General features: G+C 42.3%; 1 protein-coding gene across 1 annotated transcript; it reads right to left on the bottom strand.

Moving 5' to 3' along the window:
- Nucleotides 1-450: 450 nt before the first annotated feature.
- On the bottom strand, nt 451-6,825 carry LOC111963209 (kelch-like protein 28). The gene is made up of 6 exons (XM_023986509.1): nt 6,641-6,825; nt 4,855-5,115; nt 4,101-4,738; nt 3,491-3,934; nt 1,568-1,776; nt 451-1,467 (listed from the first exon to the last, which is right to left on the bottom strand). The coding sequence occupies exons 2-6, from the start codon at nt 5,113-5,115 to the stop codon at nt 1,304-1,306; spliced, it is 1,716 nt and encodes a 571-aa protein (XP_023842277.1). The 5' UTR covers nt 6,641-6,825; the 3' UTR covers nt 451-1,303.
- Nucleotides 6,826-15,485: the final 8,660 nt, after the last annotated feature.

Genomic DNA, 15,485 nt, shown 5'->3' with positions numbered 1-15,485 from the left:
TTTCCCCTAGTCGGCTCAAGGATTCAAACCAGCGACCATTCGGTTACTGGCCCAACGCTCTTAACCGCTAGGCTTCTTCCTAACCCATTAGAGACCAACAATCTCAGACTTTCTTTGTGAGGAAATTGGCAGTGAGCCATACAGCCAGATCCACTACTTAATGCAGGGACAATGTTTCAGACAAACTATCGCTAAACGGATGACAGCCGTGGGGCTCAAGAGAGAAAGCGTCAGATCATAAATGTATCCATAGACGGTACCTAACGAGTCCAATTTTTAAAAAATGGGGCTCAAAGTAAAGACTGGTGGTTGAGGTATTCCAGTCACAAGCTTGCCTTCTAGCAAGACACTGCTTTATAGCATGGGGGCATTTTGATGCACAACCAACATCTACAACACAGAAAAACAAATAAAAGACACCTGATACAATGAGGCAACACAGACAACAGCTGAATCCTGAATCCTAATAGCACCAGTTAGTATTGTGTACAAACCCAGCAGTGAAAAGCGGGACAGGATAACTTTTCAACACTTATGAAGAGGGATGAAGTGTGACCCTACCTCAGGAAGATTTAACAGAAGCCGTAAGATGGGGATTTAGCAATTGCTCCGAGGATGAAAGACAGGTGGCAAGTACTCAAGAGAATTCAGTGGGGTTTGTTAATCCTTCACAACCTCTTCTTCAACCCTTGAATCAAATACATGTATACACACATACCATAACTAGTAACCCAGTGCAAAAAAACATTTACAGGCAATGCACTAGAGGATATTAATATCTATACATTTCTTTTAATTTAAATTATTTACAGAGAAAAAAAAAGGCAGCCCTTTAAGTGAATATAAATATTCAGATCTCTCTTTGTGAAGCACTGATTTAGATGCAGACATTTCAAACTGTGAGCCGATCACCTTGCCTGAGCTTTAGTCCTGCACACAGACACAGAAGAACAATCATGCGTCTACTCACAAGCATACAGACACTCTGCGCCACACACATACTTTAAAGATCTAGAAAAAAAAAAAAAAATGGAACATGTTCTGTTCATAGCAGAAAAAAAACAAATGAACACAAAAAAAGTCTACAATTTAAAAAAGTGACAGTTTTCACCCACAGTCCTGTGAAAAGTTGTCATTGTGGTCCAGCAGCAATCATCTCTTCTCTGTGACAAGATACATGGTGATCTGCTCCTCTCCTCCACCCAGACATGATTGTTCACTCTGGCCATCTGTGGTTCCCTGGGGCCAGCCGGGCTCATCTCTCTCTCTCTTCTTAAGGAGTCCTACCCAGGGGTGCCATGGGTCAAAGAGCAGTCATGCCAAAGTTACAGCGGCAGTACATCATGCCGCTTGAGTCCAGCCAGCTGTCTGTGATGGGGTCGTATCGCTGGACAGTGTTCAGGTAGGATGATCCCGAGTGACCCCCCACCACATAGAGATAGTTGTCCACGATCGCGGAGCCAACCCCTGGGAAGATAAATATTATAAATGGTTATTCCTGGCCATGCAATATGAATGGTCAACTTCCCAGCATCAACATAAACCTTGTAGTAATTTCCCAGCTCACCTGTGCGTGGTTCATTCATGGGCCGACAGGCTGTCCACTGGTTCTGGTGTGGGTCATACCGCTCAATGCTGGACAGATGTGATACCCCGTTGTGTCCCCCAACCACAAATATGAACCCTAGCATGACACCAACGGCAAAATTGATCCGTTTGTCTGCCATGGGGGCTACCATTTCCCAGGCATCCTTGCTGGGGTCGTACCGCTCCACACTAGAGAGACAGAGTTAATAAATTAAACACTGTCCTTCAAGTGGCACAGTTAGTGATACTGTGCATTGACAATATCACTGCTGTCTTTTTAAACAGGTGAGTACAGTAGCAGGAATTATAGCCATCATAAAATGACTGACTCACTTTTTCCTGTATCAAAGCCAATACAATTCACTCTTGCTCTTAGACATTATATAGCTGTGCCATTGTCATCACAAACCAATGCAGCCCCATTTAATGAGGCCATCTATTCTAGTCCTATATTTTCTGGCAATATCAAAGCGATGAAACCCTCGACAACGTTGTCGGAAAACTGTCAATTTGGGAATTACCTTTGAACAACTAAGTCCCCACAGCTTCCCTGTCCAAACACATTCTCCTGAGGGGTTTGGGGAGTCAAGGAAACTGTAACAACACATCCCTCTAGTCGACAAGAGGTCTAACCAGCAAGGCAGCACTTATTCTAWGAAAGCAACTACAGTGCCCGCTGTAATTATTGGGACATTCCTTCTTTTGGATCTATGCTTTAAAAGTTYGGATTTGAAATCAAACAATGACTACGAGGTTAAAGTGCAGACTGTCAGCTTTCATTTGAGGGTATTTTCATCCATATCGGTGAACCATTTAGAAATTACAGCACTTTTTGTACACAGTCCCCCTATATTAGGGGAGCAAAAGTATTGGGGCACTTGTGTATTAAAGTAGTAAAAAGTTAAGTATTTGATCCCATATTCATAGCACACAATGACTACATCAAGCGTGTGACTCTACAAATTTGTTGGATGCATTTGCTGGTTTTTTGGTTGTTTCAGATTATTTTGTGGCCAATAGAAATTAAATGGTAAATAATATAGTGTGTCATTTTGGAGTCACTTTTATTGTAAATAAGAATAGAATATGGTAGTATGATATTTCTGCATCTAACTTTGTCACTCATCATTATTCATGATTCATTCAGGATTATCTGTAGTCATGGTAGCATCCACATTCATATAGAAGTGTTTAGAAACATATTTTATTCACAATAAAAGTGACTACAAAATGACAGTAATGATTAATTTYCCATTAATTTCTATTGGGCACAAAATAATCTGAAACAACCAAAATAAACAAATGCAGCATCACAGACTTGACGTAGTCATTGCGTGTTATAAATATGGGACCAAATACTAARCTTTTTAATACACAAGTGAATTTGTCCCAATACTTTTGCTCCCCTAAAATGGGAGGGGGGCTATCTACACAAAGTGCTGTAATTTCTAAAAGGTGAAAATCCCAACAAATTAAAAAGCTGACAGTCTGCACTTCAACATCAGTCATTGCTTGATTTCAAATCCCATCTTTTAAAGTATAGAGCCAAAAGAAGAAAAAATGCTTCGCTGTTCCAATAATTACAGAGGGCACTGTATAACCATCTGAGTAGAAGACAACAAATCTTGATTTTACAGAATATGGGTTGCACTGCAGGCTAGTAACAGAGTAGGGGGCTGAAACTCTTTGAATGGATGAATCAAAGCATTCAAAGGTTGTGGGGTCTACCATAAATAACCTTTCTGATGTGAAAACTGTCATGTGTAGGAACAAAAAGGTTGACGGCAGGTTTTGAAGTAGACCTAGTATTTCAAAAGCCTATTGGAACCTCATAAGCAAAGCCTGTGAAAATCCATAATACCACCACTTTCTATTGAATAGACTAGATGAAGTGAAAACGTACCTGTTCATATGGGCGGGGCCATAGCCACCAATGGCATAGACCATGCCATCCAGCACAGCCGTGGCAAAGCAGCTGCGTGACTTGGTCATAGGTGCCACAGGCTGCCACTCCTTCACTTTGGGGACATATTTTTCTACAGACTGTAGGTAGTACTGGCCATCATAGCCCCCAAGGGCATAGAGCTCCCCAGCCAAGACCACCACCCCCAGGGTGCTGCGACACTCTGCCATGCGCTCCACTGTGGACCACGTGTTGCTGTCAGGGTCCCAGCTCTCCACTGTGCTCTCATGTCTCCGGTAGCTAATGCCCTGTCGCATGTGTGTGGCGATGCCACCCACCACATACACCTTCTGGTCCAACACTGCCACTCCAAACTCATAGCGGGGCACACTAAGAGGGGCAAGCCCAATCCATGAATCCGTTTGAGGGAAGTACATTTCCATGCTACGAGAGAAAGAAATAAGTTACATTTATTCAATTTCTTTCTAATTCACATTAAACAAATTAAGAATCTACATATTTATATATATTTTTTAAACTTACAAAAAAAAAAATGGGGGGGGGGGTTGACAAACAGTTTTGAATGATTCTGTTTTGGGCTCAGCATTACCTCTCGAGGGTGGCAAAGAGTCCAGCCTTGCCTCCCACAGCAAGGAGCACTTTGGCAGCACAGCGTGGCCTTGTGGACAACACTGTCTGGTAGGAGAGCCGGTGCTCAGGCATGAAATGGTATTTGAGGGCCTCGTTGAGGAGGTGCTTGCAGGCGTGATCATCCCGGATAAGGTGGTTGGCCTCGTAGAGGCGGGTGAGGAACTTAACGCTGAGGAAAGGCAAGCGGACGCAGTGCAGTAGCTGAGCTAGGTGCTTCTGCCGCTCAGTCACATCGTACTTGATCCACGACTCCAGGGCGTAGAACACAGTCTCTTCCGTTACCACCTTCAGACAGTCATTTGACACTATTTCATCCAATTCTGCCCGTGTCAGCTCAAAAAACTCCTCTGTCTGGCACACCTCTTCAAAATTCTGACAGATGAATTTAGTGGCAGCCAGGCAGAGATCATGGCAGCCATAGGTCTCAGCGAAGCGTGAGATGCCTATACAGTTCCCAGCATCTAGCTGACTCTCTAAGAAGGAGCAGCACTCCTTCAGCACCAGCTTGACCTGGAGCAGGTTAGCAGCTGGCAGTAGGGACTCCACTCTTTCCTGTGAGATGAATACCGTGCCAGTGTAGGCATACTCAACGATTGCCTACAAGAGGAGAAATAAAAAACACAATCATGCTATTAAAGAGCCAGACAAAGTGTGCTTTTAGGAAACACAGTGAAATCTTCCAAATGATGACAGTGAGCTTAAACAAGCATTACCTGTAGCGCAGCCTCGTCAATGCACTGGAACTCCACCTCGGAGGTCTCCTTCTCTGACAGGTTGCCCGTGAACATGGCCTTGAAGTAGGGGCTGATGCTCGCCAGCACCACTTTGTGGGCATGGATCTTGCATTCACCCACGCGCAGCACAATGTCGCACAGCTCATGGTCCTGCCGCAACAGCTGGAGGCCTTGCAACAGCTGCTCAGAGTGGGGCCGCGTCAGACTGGCAAGCATATAGGACTGGGCCTGCTGGTCCATCTTTGAGAAAAAACGCACAACATTACCATGCTGTCAAATGTAAGGGACAAGTACAGTTTAAATAGACATTGTTGCAGCATAATCTCCATGTAAAGTTGCAGGACAGCATCATAACAGCATCAATTTCATGAAACCAAAATACAGAACTATAGACAAGTGGAGGAGGAAACTCAAGACAACAATTCCCTCTCCAGGTCAAATCTAAAGGAAGGACTGAATCGACTTGCAGTATCTAGCAAGGTAAACAAGTGAGCCACCTAAGTCATGCCAATATGATTTATGCTATAGTTAAGTACAACATACAATATGCAGTGGCAGTGCACAGCATACAATATATCTGAGTGTGTGTCTACAAGTTTCATCGTATCATATCAGGTATGCGAATTAGCTAGATCTGATGAGTAGGGAATGGCATTAAAAAAATGGCCTGATGAAAGATGACACTGCAACTGAAAATCTAAGCGGCCTTTTTTTTTTTGCGAAACGGTGAAAAATATGTATATCAACAAGAATTCAGTTTGCCTTGATAATCCTTTAGTAAAMACGTGTTCTTTCACCATTTAATGCATACAGTTTAGCTCACTTAAAGCTCAAGCGTTGAGCAAGTTTCATCTAGCTAGCTAACGTTAGTTATCTGACCAACTAGCTAATAATAACCCCAGTTACTAAATAATATTAAAATGTAAGATGTAGCTATGGCAGAGTTCTTAAACCTTTCAAACATTGCTATCTAGCTACTGTAGTATCTTTGGCTATGCTAGTAGCTTTGCATCTTCAAAGCATATTCCGACCAAGCTTGAGCGACGCCTCAAAACCGCAWGGCTCCGTTAGCTAGCTGTCAGATGTCAGCAAGCTAGCTAGTGTACCATTGTTTAGCTATACCTTCGCCATTTCATCTGCTATAACTAAACTGAGCGAGCAAGCTTGCTAACAGTTTAGCACAACAACAGCATCTATTTGCCAAATATCGGTACTCCAATCCTTTCAAAACTTGTCGATGACCTGTAATGAATACCAATGTCAAATATAAACATTACATTTCTCAAGGCTAACGTTATCTGCTTAGCTACTAGCAAAGATGTGTATAATGAACCCTACTAGTTTGGCTAGCTGATATGGATAGTATCAGTAGCTGCCTTCGCGACGTCGGCCCATTTAGCATAAATAGCAACAGCCTTGCAAGCCACAAAATTACTGTTCTGATTTTTCAGACTAGCTGATGAATATTGCATGTATTTTATAACATAGCTAGTAATAATGCGTAACCTGCAATAACCAGGCTATCGGATGTACGAGGGGTTTGAGGCATCGTGTGAGAAATTACAATTAATTTTAGCTAGCAACAAGGGTGTTATTTCCAATGCATTACCACGAAGCCAGTACACTGTTGCTGCTAAAATAAAAACAGTACTAAGCAAGCTAAACATTGATCTCCAGCTTGTTGAGTGTTATCTATTGTAACGTGTGATAGCTACTAGCTAAATATCTTCAAAAAAATGTACAACACTATGCAAGGGAGACAAACCTGTGTTGAGCGTCAGATGAGCGGACAAGATCTGTTTTATTGCAGCAGCAGAGTTAAATCCAGGAACCGCAGGAACCCCAGCGTCTGTCAGGAAAACAAAAGCCAAACACTTTATGCTGCGTAACTTTTGGGAGCTAGCAGGGTACTTCTAAAGGAATGGTATATTTTGTAGCTATTTTGCACACATTGCCATTGATAATCTGTTTTTATACACAACCATAGTACATCATACAAGTTAGGGGAGAGATAGAACGGAAAGAAGGCAATAACCAACTAGGAGTCATGAAAATAAAATACAAATATCAACATAAAAAAATCCCAATTTTAATTTGGTATGATGAAATAGTGTAATACTTTGTCAATTCGCTAAATTGACAAATGTACAGTAGCTTTACGGTAGAAATTGCACTCCCTCTGTTGTCCAGCAGAGGTGCCCAGTAAATCAATATATGAGTATCAACATAGTCCTTAGAGGGGCTACGATATCACAAATTAGTCATTTATAAACCTATTTGAATAAGAACAGTTATGATATACAGTGCCATCGGAAAGTATTCAGACCCCTTGACTTTTTCCATATATATATATTCTTTTTTTAATTTAACCAGGCAATTCAGTTAAGAACAAATTCTTATTTACAAAGACGGCCTACCCTGGCCAAACCCTAACCCAGACGACGCTGAGCCAATTGTGCGCCAACCTATGGGACTCCCAATCACGGACGGTTGTGATACAACGTGGAATCGAACCAGGGTCTGTAGTGACACCTCTAGCACTGAGATGCAGTGCCTTAGACCACCACACCACCCGGGAACCCACGTTACAACCTTATTCTAAAATGGATTAAATAAATAAAATATCATCATCAATCTACACACAATCCCCCTTAATGACAAAGCAAAAAAAGGTTTTTAGAAATATTAGCAAATTTACCTGTGGTAAACAAAATTGATTGAACATGATTTGGAAAGGCATACACCTGTCTATATAAGGTCCCACAATTGACAGTGCATGTCAGAGCAAAAAACAAGCCATGAGGTCGAAGGAATTGTCCGTAGAGCTCCGAGACAGGATTGTGTCGAGGCACAGATCTGGAGAAGGTTACCAGACATTTCTGCAGCATTGAAGGTCCCCAAGAACACAGTGGCTTACATCATGCTTAAATGGAAGAAGTTTGGAACCACCAAGTCTCTTCCTAGAGCTCGCTGCCAGGCCAAACTGAGCAATCGGGGGAGAAGGGCCTTGGTCAGGGTGGTGACCAAGAACCCGATGGTCACTCTGACAAAGCTCCAGAGTTCCTCTGTGGGAGAACCTTCTAGAAGGACAACCATCTCTGCAGCACTCCACCAATCAGGCCTTTATGGTAGAGGGGCCAGACAGAAMKCACTCCTCAGTAACCTGAAAATACCTGTGCAGCAAGCTCCCCATCCAACCTGACAGAGCTTGAGAGGATCTACAGAGAAGAATGGGAGAAACTCCACAAATAGAGGTGTGCCATGTTTGTAGCGTCATACCCAAGAATAACCGAGGCTGTAATCGCTGCCATAGGTGCTTCAATAATGTACTGAGTAGAGGGTCTGAATACTTACAGTTGAAGTCGGAAGTTTACATACACCTTAGCCAAAATCATTTAAACTCAGTTTGAACACTAGACCGGCTGCGGTGTTCTGGATAAGTTGCAGGGGTTTCATGGCACWAGTGCGGAACCCAGCCAACAAAGAGTTACAGTAGTCCAGACGAAGGAATACAAGTGCCTTGATTAGGACCTGCCCGCTTCCTGTGTGAGGAAAGGTCGTACTCAATGAATTTTGTAGAGCATGAACCTGCAAGAGCGAGTCACTGCTTTCATGTTTGCAGAGAACGACAGGGTCATGCCAAGGTTCTTTGCACTCTGGGAGGGGGACATCATGGAGTTGTCAACCGTGATGGAGAGGTCTTGGAGCGGGCAGGCCTTCCCGGGAGGAAGAGAAGCTCTGTCTAGTTGAGGTTGAGCTTGAGGTGGTGAGCCAACATCCAAGCCAAGATGTCTGCCAGGCACACAGGGATGCGTGTCGCCACCTGGGTGTCAGAAGGGGGAAGCAGAAAATCAGTTTAATATCATCCAAATAGCAATAATAGGAGAGACCATGTGAGAATATGACAGTCAAGTGATTTGGTGTATAAAGAAAAGAGGAGAGGGCCTAGAACTGAGCCCTGGGTGACACCAGTAGTGACAGCATGTAGTGCAGACACAGATCCTCTCCATGTCACCTGGTAGGAGCAACCTGGCAGGTAGGATGAAATCCAGGAGTGTACAGAGCCTGAGACGCCCAGCCCTGAAAYGGTGGAGAGGAGGATCCCGATGGTTCACGGTGTCGAAGGCAGAGGATAGATCTAGGAAGATGAGAACAGAGAAGAGAGCGTCAGCTTAGGCAGAGCGGAGAGCCTCCATGACACAGAAGAGTGTGGTCTCAGTTGAGTGAGCCATCTTGAAACCTGACTGGTTAGGCTCAAGAAGATCATTCTGAGAGAGATAACAAGAGAGTTGGTCAAAGACAGCACGCTCAAGTGTTTTGGAAAGAAAAGAAAGGGATACTGGTCTGTAGTTTGATGTCAGAGGGGTCGAGCGTTGGTTTCTTGAAGAGTGGAACAACTCTGGCCATCTTGAAGTCAGAAGGAATGGAGCCAGTGGTCAGGGATGAGTTGATGAGGTAAGTGAGGAATGGGAGGTCTCCAGAGATGGTTTGGAGAAGGGAGGAGGTCGAGAGGGCAGGTTGTCAGGCAGCTGGACATCACTAGCCGCAGAATTTCATCTGAATTTTTTTCTCTCAAAGTGGTTGACAAAGTCAGCCACAAAGAGGGAGTAGGGATGGGGAAAAAGAATTTCCCAGGGTTGGACCAGAAGTTTGAAATGTAGATTGATAGAAAGCAGCTTTAGCAGTGGATACAGAGGAAAAGAAGGCAGAGAGGAGGGAGTGGATGGATTATAGATCCTCCGGAAGTTGAATTTTGTCTCCATTTATGCTCAGCTGCCTGCAGCCCTGTTCTGTGAGCATGCAGTGTCACTCAGCCACAGAGCAGGTGGGGAGGGGACAGTAAGAGTCAAAGGATGTGGAAAGGGAGGAGAGTAGGGTAGAAGAGACAGGAGGAAGAATTAAAGCAGAAGGTATAGATTATAGGATAGAAGAGGAGAGAGTAATGGGAGAGAGAGAGTGAAGATTGTGACGACACCTGACCATCTGGGTAGGGGCTGGGTGGGTAGCATTGAAGGAGAGAGGTAGAGAAAAGGAAACAAAGTAGTGATCGCAGTAAGATTGCAGCAAGATTAGTAGACAAACAGCCTATAGTAAAGATGAGGTCAAGTGCATTGCCTGCCTTGAGTGGGAGGGGACTGGGAAAGGGTGAGGTCAAAAGAGGAAAGGAAAGAAAGAGGTGGAAAGAAATTAATCCAAGTCAGGCGACGGGAGGTTGAAGTCGCCCTGTATAATGAGTGGTGAGCCATAGTCAGGAAATTAGCTTATCAAGGTGTCAAGCTAGAGTATATAAATTGTTGAAAGATCAGTGTACATCTTTTTATATATATTTTTATATATATTATGTGTTTAATACACTTGGCTATTTGTTCATGTAGTGTGAAATACAAAGATATCACTGTACACTGATTGTTAAAAAATTATGATTCTCAACCATGCCCTGTTTTAGCATGGGCAGCACCACTGCGTAGGACTTCCTATGGATTAAGGATTGATCACATATTTCCAMCCAGGTCATCAGGAGGGATCAGCCAATGAGTTATAATCATGAGCAAACGTTCCATAACTGCAGGTGGCAGTAAATCTAGTGGTGAATGACTCCAACTCCTGCCATCAGAGTTGTTGGAGTCAACCCTCTTGTAGTGGAAGAATCAGAGAAGGTGATAATCGCAACCAGCAACTGGCTGGCGTGGGAGCACATTATTTGGATGGCAGACCATCTGTGGGCTATCACAGGGATCAAACACACCTTATCTGTTTCAATTTCGATGAAGAGACATTCTCACGGAAGTCACACCAGGAGAGGTGTGACGACTAATGATACTTGAATTGATGAAATTAACCTTACAGTGTGAATTAAATTATCATATTTGGATTGTTTCAATAGTTTATAAAGAGCTATGAATTTTGATATGTTTCATTGAACTGTACGTGCTATGGGTTTATTGTTACAGGGAAACTGTATTATTCTGTTCGTCGGATGGCGGATAGTTCAAAGAGGAGCGACACGGGTGTGCTCTTATCTTATCTTACAGTGTTGAGGTGTGATTATTAGATTAGAGCAGTGGTTCCCAAACTTTTTATAGTCCTGTACCCCTTCAAACATTCCACCTCCAGCTGCGTACCCCCTCTAGCACCAGGGTCAACGCACTCTCAAATTGCCACACACAAGCTATACGATACATTTATTAAACATAAGAATAAGCATTACATGGTCGCTGCCCATMAACAAAGTTAACCGTTTTCACTGTAGTGTCCAAAACGTCTTTCAAGCTCTTCAGGCATTCTCTAGGCATCAAGAGCCTCTGGGTGTATGCTGCAGTGTACCCAAGTGACGTCGGGAGCAACTGCTTGCAAGCGCGTTACCACTCCACTATGTCTCCCTCATATGGACCGTTAGTGTCACGCCCTGACCTTAGTTATCTATGTTTTCTTTATTATTTTGGTTAGGTCAGGGTGTGACTAGGGTGGGTATGKTAGTTTGTCTTGTCTAGGGGTTTTGTATATCTAGGGGTTGTTGTAGGTCTAGGTATATATATGTCCATGGTGGCCTGATATGGTTCCCAATCAGAGGCAGCTGTTTATCGTTGTCTCTGATTGGGGATCATATTTAGGTAGCCATTTTCCCTTGGGTATTTGTGGGTTCTTGTCTATCTGTAGTTGCCTGTCAGCACTCATTTTGTATACCTTCACGGTTTGTTCAGTGTTCATTCTTGTAATAAAGAAGAATGTACGCATACCACGCTGCGCCTTGGTCTCCTCCTTTTGACGGTTAATGTGATTGGATGTTCATTATTTGACTAGGCTACCTGTATTTGATATTTTGTTGTTATTTAGCTGAACACTAGAGTTTCATTTTATTTTTGGAAGTGAAACGAGGCTACCTCACCCAAATGTATAGCCCCGTTGGAAAATATAAATGGACTGTTTGATAAATGTTTTTTTTTAAATATAAAAAACACTTTTCTTTTTAATGTGAATCACATTTTTAGTTGGCATACCCCCGATGGCAGTTTGGGAATACCTGTAGAGAATGCTGGTGAAGTTTTATGCATTTTGTTTTAATGTTTTGGGTCATSCAAGGTTATATTAATTAGACGCTCTTGGAAGAAAAAAAGCTGGGCTTAAACCTAGATCATGGAGTCATTGGTAAACCGATCTCCTGACGTAATTTTGTATGTCATAGTGATGAATTTTCTATGCTGTTAAGAATTAGGATATTTTGTATTATTTTTATTGTGAAGATATTTGGTATGTACCATTTGTTAATTGTATTATTATTGCGTAACTGTAATACATTGATTACTTTTAAATGGATATGAACCGTAGTCCTCACATTTCTGAGTAATATTCCTTGAATTATTATTTGATATAATGTCTAATGGTAAATATTATTCACAATATACATAGCATATATGCTCGGTCTCTAATTGTGCATCTCTGAGTTAAGTCAATAATTTAATGCTAAGACATAGATTGCAAGATATTAACTCCTTGTTCCCCAGCCACTTAATAATTGCATAACGGTAAATATAGACTCTAGCATTTTATAGTATTCCGAGTGGTGACGCAAGGCTCGCAACCTTGGCTATACCCACTGATTACGATTATGGGCCTATAGCGTTCACATAATACTGGAGTCAGATTGAATAATAATAAACTACATTTATCAATGTCATTTTTACACATCTACATAATGGAGACCTCTCATCCTCAGTCGATGGGGATTTCCACCACACTACATAATGGTTGGAAAATTTCCACCAACCTACATAATGGTTGGATAATTTCCACCAAACTGAATGGTGACTCATCCAGTTGATGGCTGACCAAAACAAGCAAAAATTAGATACAGCTGTAATGGCAGTGTGATGAGTCACTAATAAACTAGTGGATTGAGCAGTTTGACAATATCTACTAACCAAAATATTCAAGGCTAATCCGTAGCCTACGCCAGCTGTTACGGATACAAGTAWTCTGTGTGTATCCTGTGTGTATTTCTTTTCTCTCCTTCTCCCCTACTCACAGGTGACAATCATCATTCCCCAATCAGTCATCAATCATTCGCTAATCAGAAGACACCTGCTCCTTTTCCCTTACCCAATCACAGTTCCTTTCCCTTGGTTTAAAAACCCTGTCAGTTGTTTTCTCAGTAGCGCAATCTCTCTGTCAATACCTTCTGTCTGTAGATCGATCGCTTGTTTGTTTGTTTTGCATCTACATGTCACTTTGTCCCCACATGTGAGTATTGTTTTGGTGTTTGTTTGATGGTGGGAAAAGGGGGTAACGAGACAAGTCGCCCTTGGGCATACACTACCCGTAGGTAAAKGTTGTTAAAAACACTAGTTAGAACTGGGCGGACCACCCCCTGTATTTATTAGTTAGTGGTTGTTGAAATAGGCTAGTTTAGGGGTGTTTTTGGATTATTATTGTTTCATTCCTTGGGTCCAGCTCAGCCCCTTTTCCTGCTCCCCCCATTACCTTGTGTTTATAAATAAACCTTGAGTGTTTGACGGTAGATCTTAGTTGTCGTGGTTATTTCGTTTTCACTCTTTGTCACTACTATAATTTGCATGAGTTGTTACGGGTCCCATTACCATCCCCCCTAGACTGTCGGGCCAAAGGGATTCGTAACACCAACCTAGCTTCCTGCAGTAAATTTGCCATTGGCACCATTTATTTTATTTTTTACACCAAAAACAAACATACACAAACAACTACATACAGTGCCAACAGAATGTATTTATACCCCTTGACTTATTCCACACTTTGTTACAGCCTGAACTCAAAATGTATTAAAAAGCTTTTTTTTCTCACCCATCTACACACAATACCCCATAATGTAAAAGTACTCCATGCTCACACCTACAGTTGAAGTCGGAAGTTTACATACACCTTAGCCAAATAAACTGAGTTTAAATGTTTCACAATTCCTGACATTTAATCCTGGTAACATCCTGTTTAGTGTCAGTTAGGATCACCACTTTATTTTAAGAATGTGAAAGTCAGAATAATAGTAGAGAGAATGATTTATTTCAGCTTTTATTTCTTTCATCACATTCCCAGTGGGTCAGAGTTTACATGCACTAATTTGGTGCATTTAAATTGTTTAACTTGGGTCAATGTTTCGGGTAGCCTCACAAGCTCCCATAATAAGTTGGGTGAATTTTAGCCCATTCTCCTGACAGACTGGTATAACTGGTTTTAAGCCTCCTTGCTCGCACATGCTTTTCAGTTCTGCCACAAATTTTCTATGGGTTGAGGTCAGGGCTTTGTGATGCACTCCAATACCTTGACTTTGTTGTCCTTAAGCATATTGCACACTTCCGAAGTATGCTTGGGCATTGTCCTTTGGAAGACCCATTTGCGACAAGCTTTACTTCCTGACTGAAGTCTGAGATGTCGCTTCAATATAGGCGCATAATTTCCCTTCATGATGCCATCTTATTTTGTGAAGTGCACCAGTCCCTCCTGAGCAAGCACCCCACAACATGATGCTGCACCCGTGCTTCACGGTTGGGATGGTGTTTTTCAGCTTGCAAGCATCCCATTTTTCCTCCAAACATAATGGTATTATGGCAAACAGTTCTATTTATGTTTCATCAGACCAGAGGACATTTCTTAAAAAGTACGATCTTTGTCCCCATGTGCAGTTGCAACCATAGTCTGGCTTTTTTATGGCGGTTTTGGAGCAGTGCTTCTTCCTTGCCGAGTGCCTTTCAGGTTATGTCGATATAAGACCGTTTTACTGTGGATATTGATGATTTTGTACTGTTTCTCCAGCATCTTCACAAGGTCCTTTGCTGTTCTGGGATTGATTTGCACTTTTCGCACCAAATTACATTAATCTCTAGGAGAGGATAGCTCTCCTCCTGAGCTGTATGAGGCTGTGTGGTCCATGGTGTTAATACTTTGTGATTGTTTGTACAATGAACGTGGTACTTCAGGATTTGAACGACTTTTCAGGATTTTTATATATATTTTTTTATATATTATATTTCACCTTTATTTAACTAGGTAGGCAAGTTGAGAACAAGTTCTCATTTACAAGTGCGACCTGGCAAGAAAGCAAAGCAGTTTGACACATACAAAACAGAGTTACACATGGAGTTAAAACAAACATACAGTCAATAATACAGTAGAAAAATAGTCTATATACAATGTGAGCATTAGTTGAGATAAGGGAGGTAAGGCCATGGTGGCGAAGTGTATAAATACAATATAGCAAGTAAAACACTGGAATGGTAGATTTGCAGTGGAAGAATGTGCAAAGTAGAAGTGAATTGGTGCAAAGGAGCAATAAATACAGTAGGGGAAGGGTAGTTGTTTGGACTAATATAGATGGCTATGTACAGTTGCAGTAATCTGTAGCTGCTCTGACAGCTGTGCTTAAAGCTAGTGAGGGAGATAAGTGTTTCCCAGTTTCAGAGATTTTTGTAGTTCGTTCCAGTCATGGCAGCAGAGAACTTGGAAGGAGAGGCGGCCAAAGAAGGAATTGGTTTTGGGGGTGACCAGAGAGATATACCTGCTGGAGCGCGTGCTGCTATGGTGACCAGAGAGCTGAGATAAGGGACTTTACCTAGCAGGTCTTGTAAGATGACCTGAGCAGAGGG

The sequence above is a fragment of the Salvelinus sp. IW2-2015 genome, linkage group LG4q.2 (assembly GCF_002910315.2).
Source record: "Salvelinus sp. IW2-2015 linkage group LG4q.2, ASM291031v2, whole genome shotgun sequence".
Taxonomy (NCBI): Eukaryota; Metazoa; Chordata; class Actinopteri; order Salmoniformes; family Salmonidae; genus Salvelinus; species Salvelinus sp. IW2-2015.
This window is presented reverse-complemented; position numbering and strand designations above follow the sequence as displayed.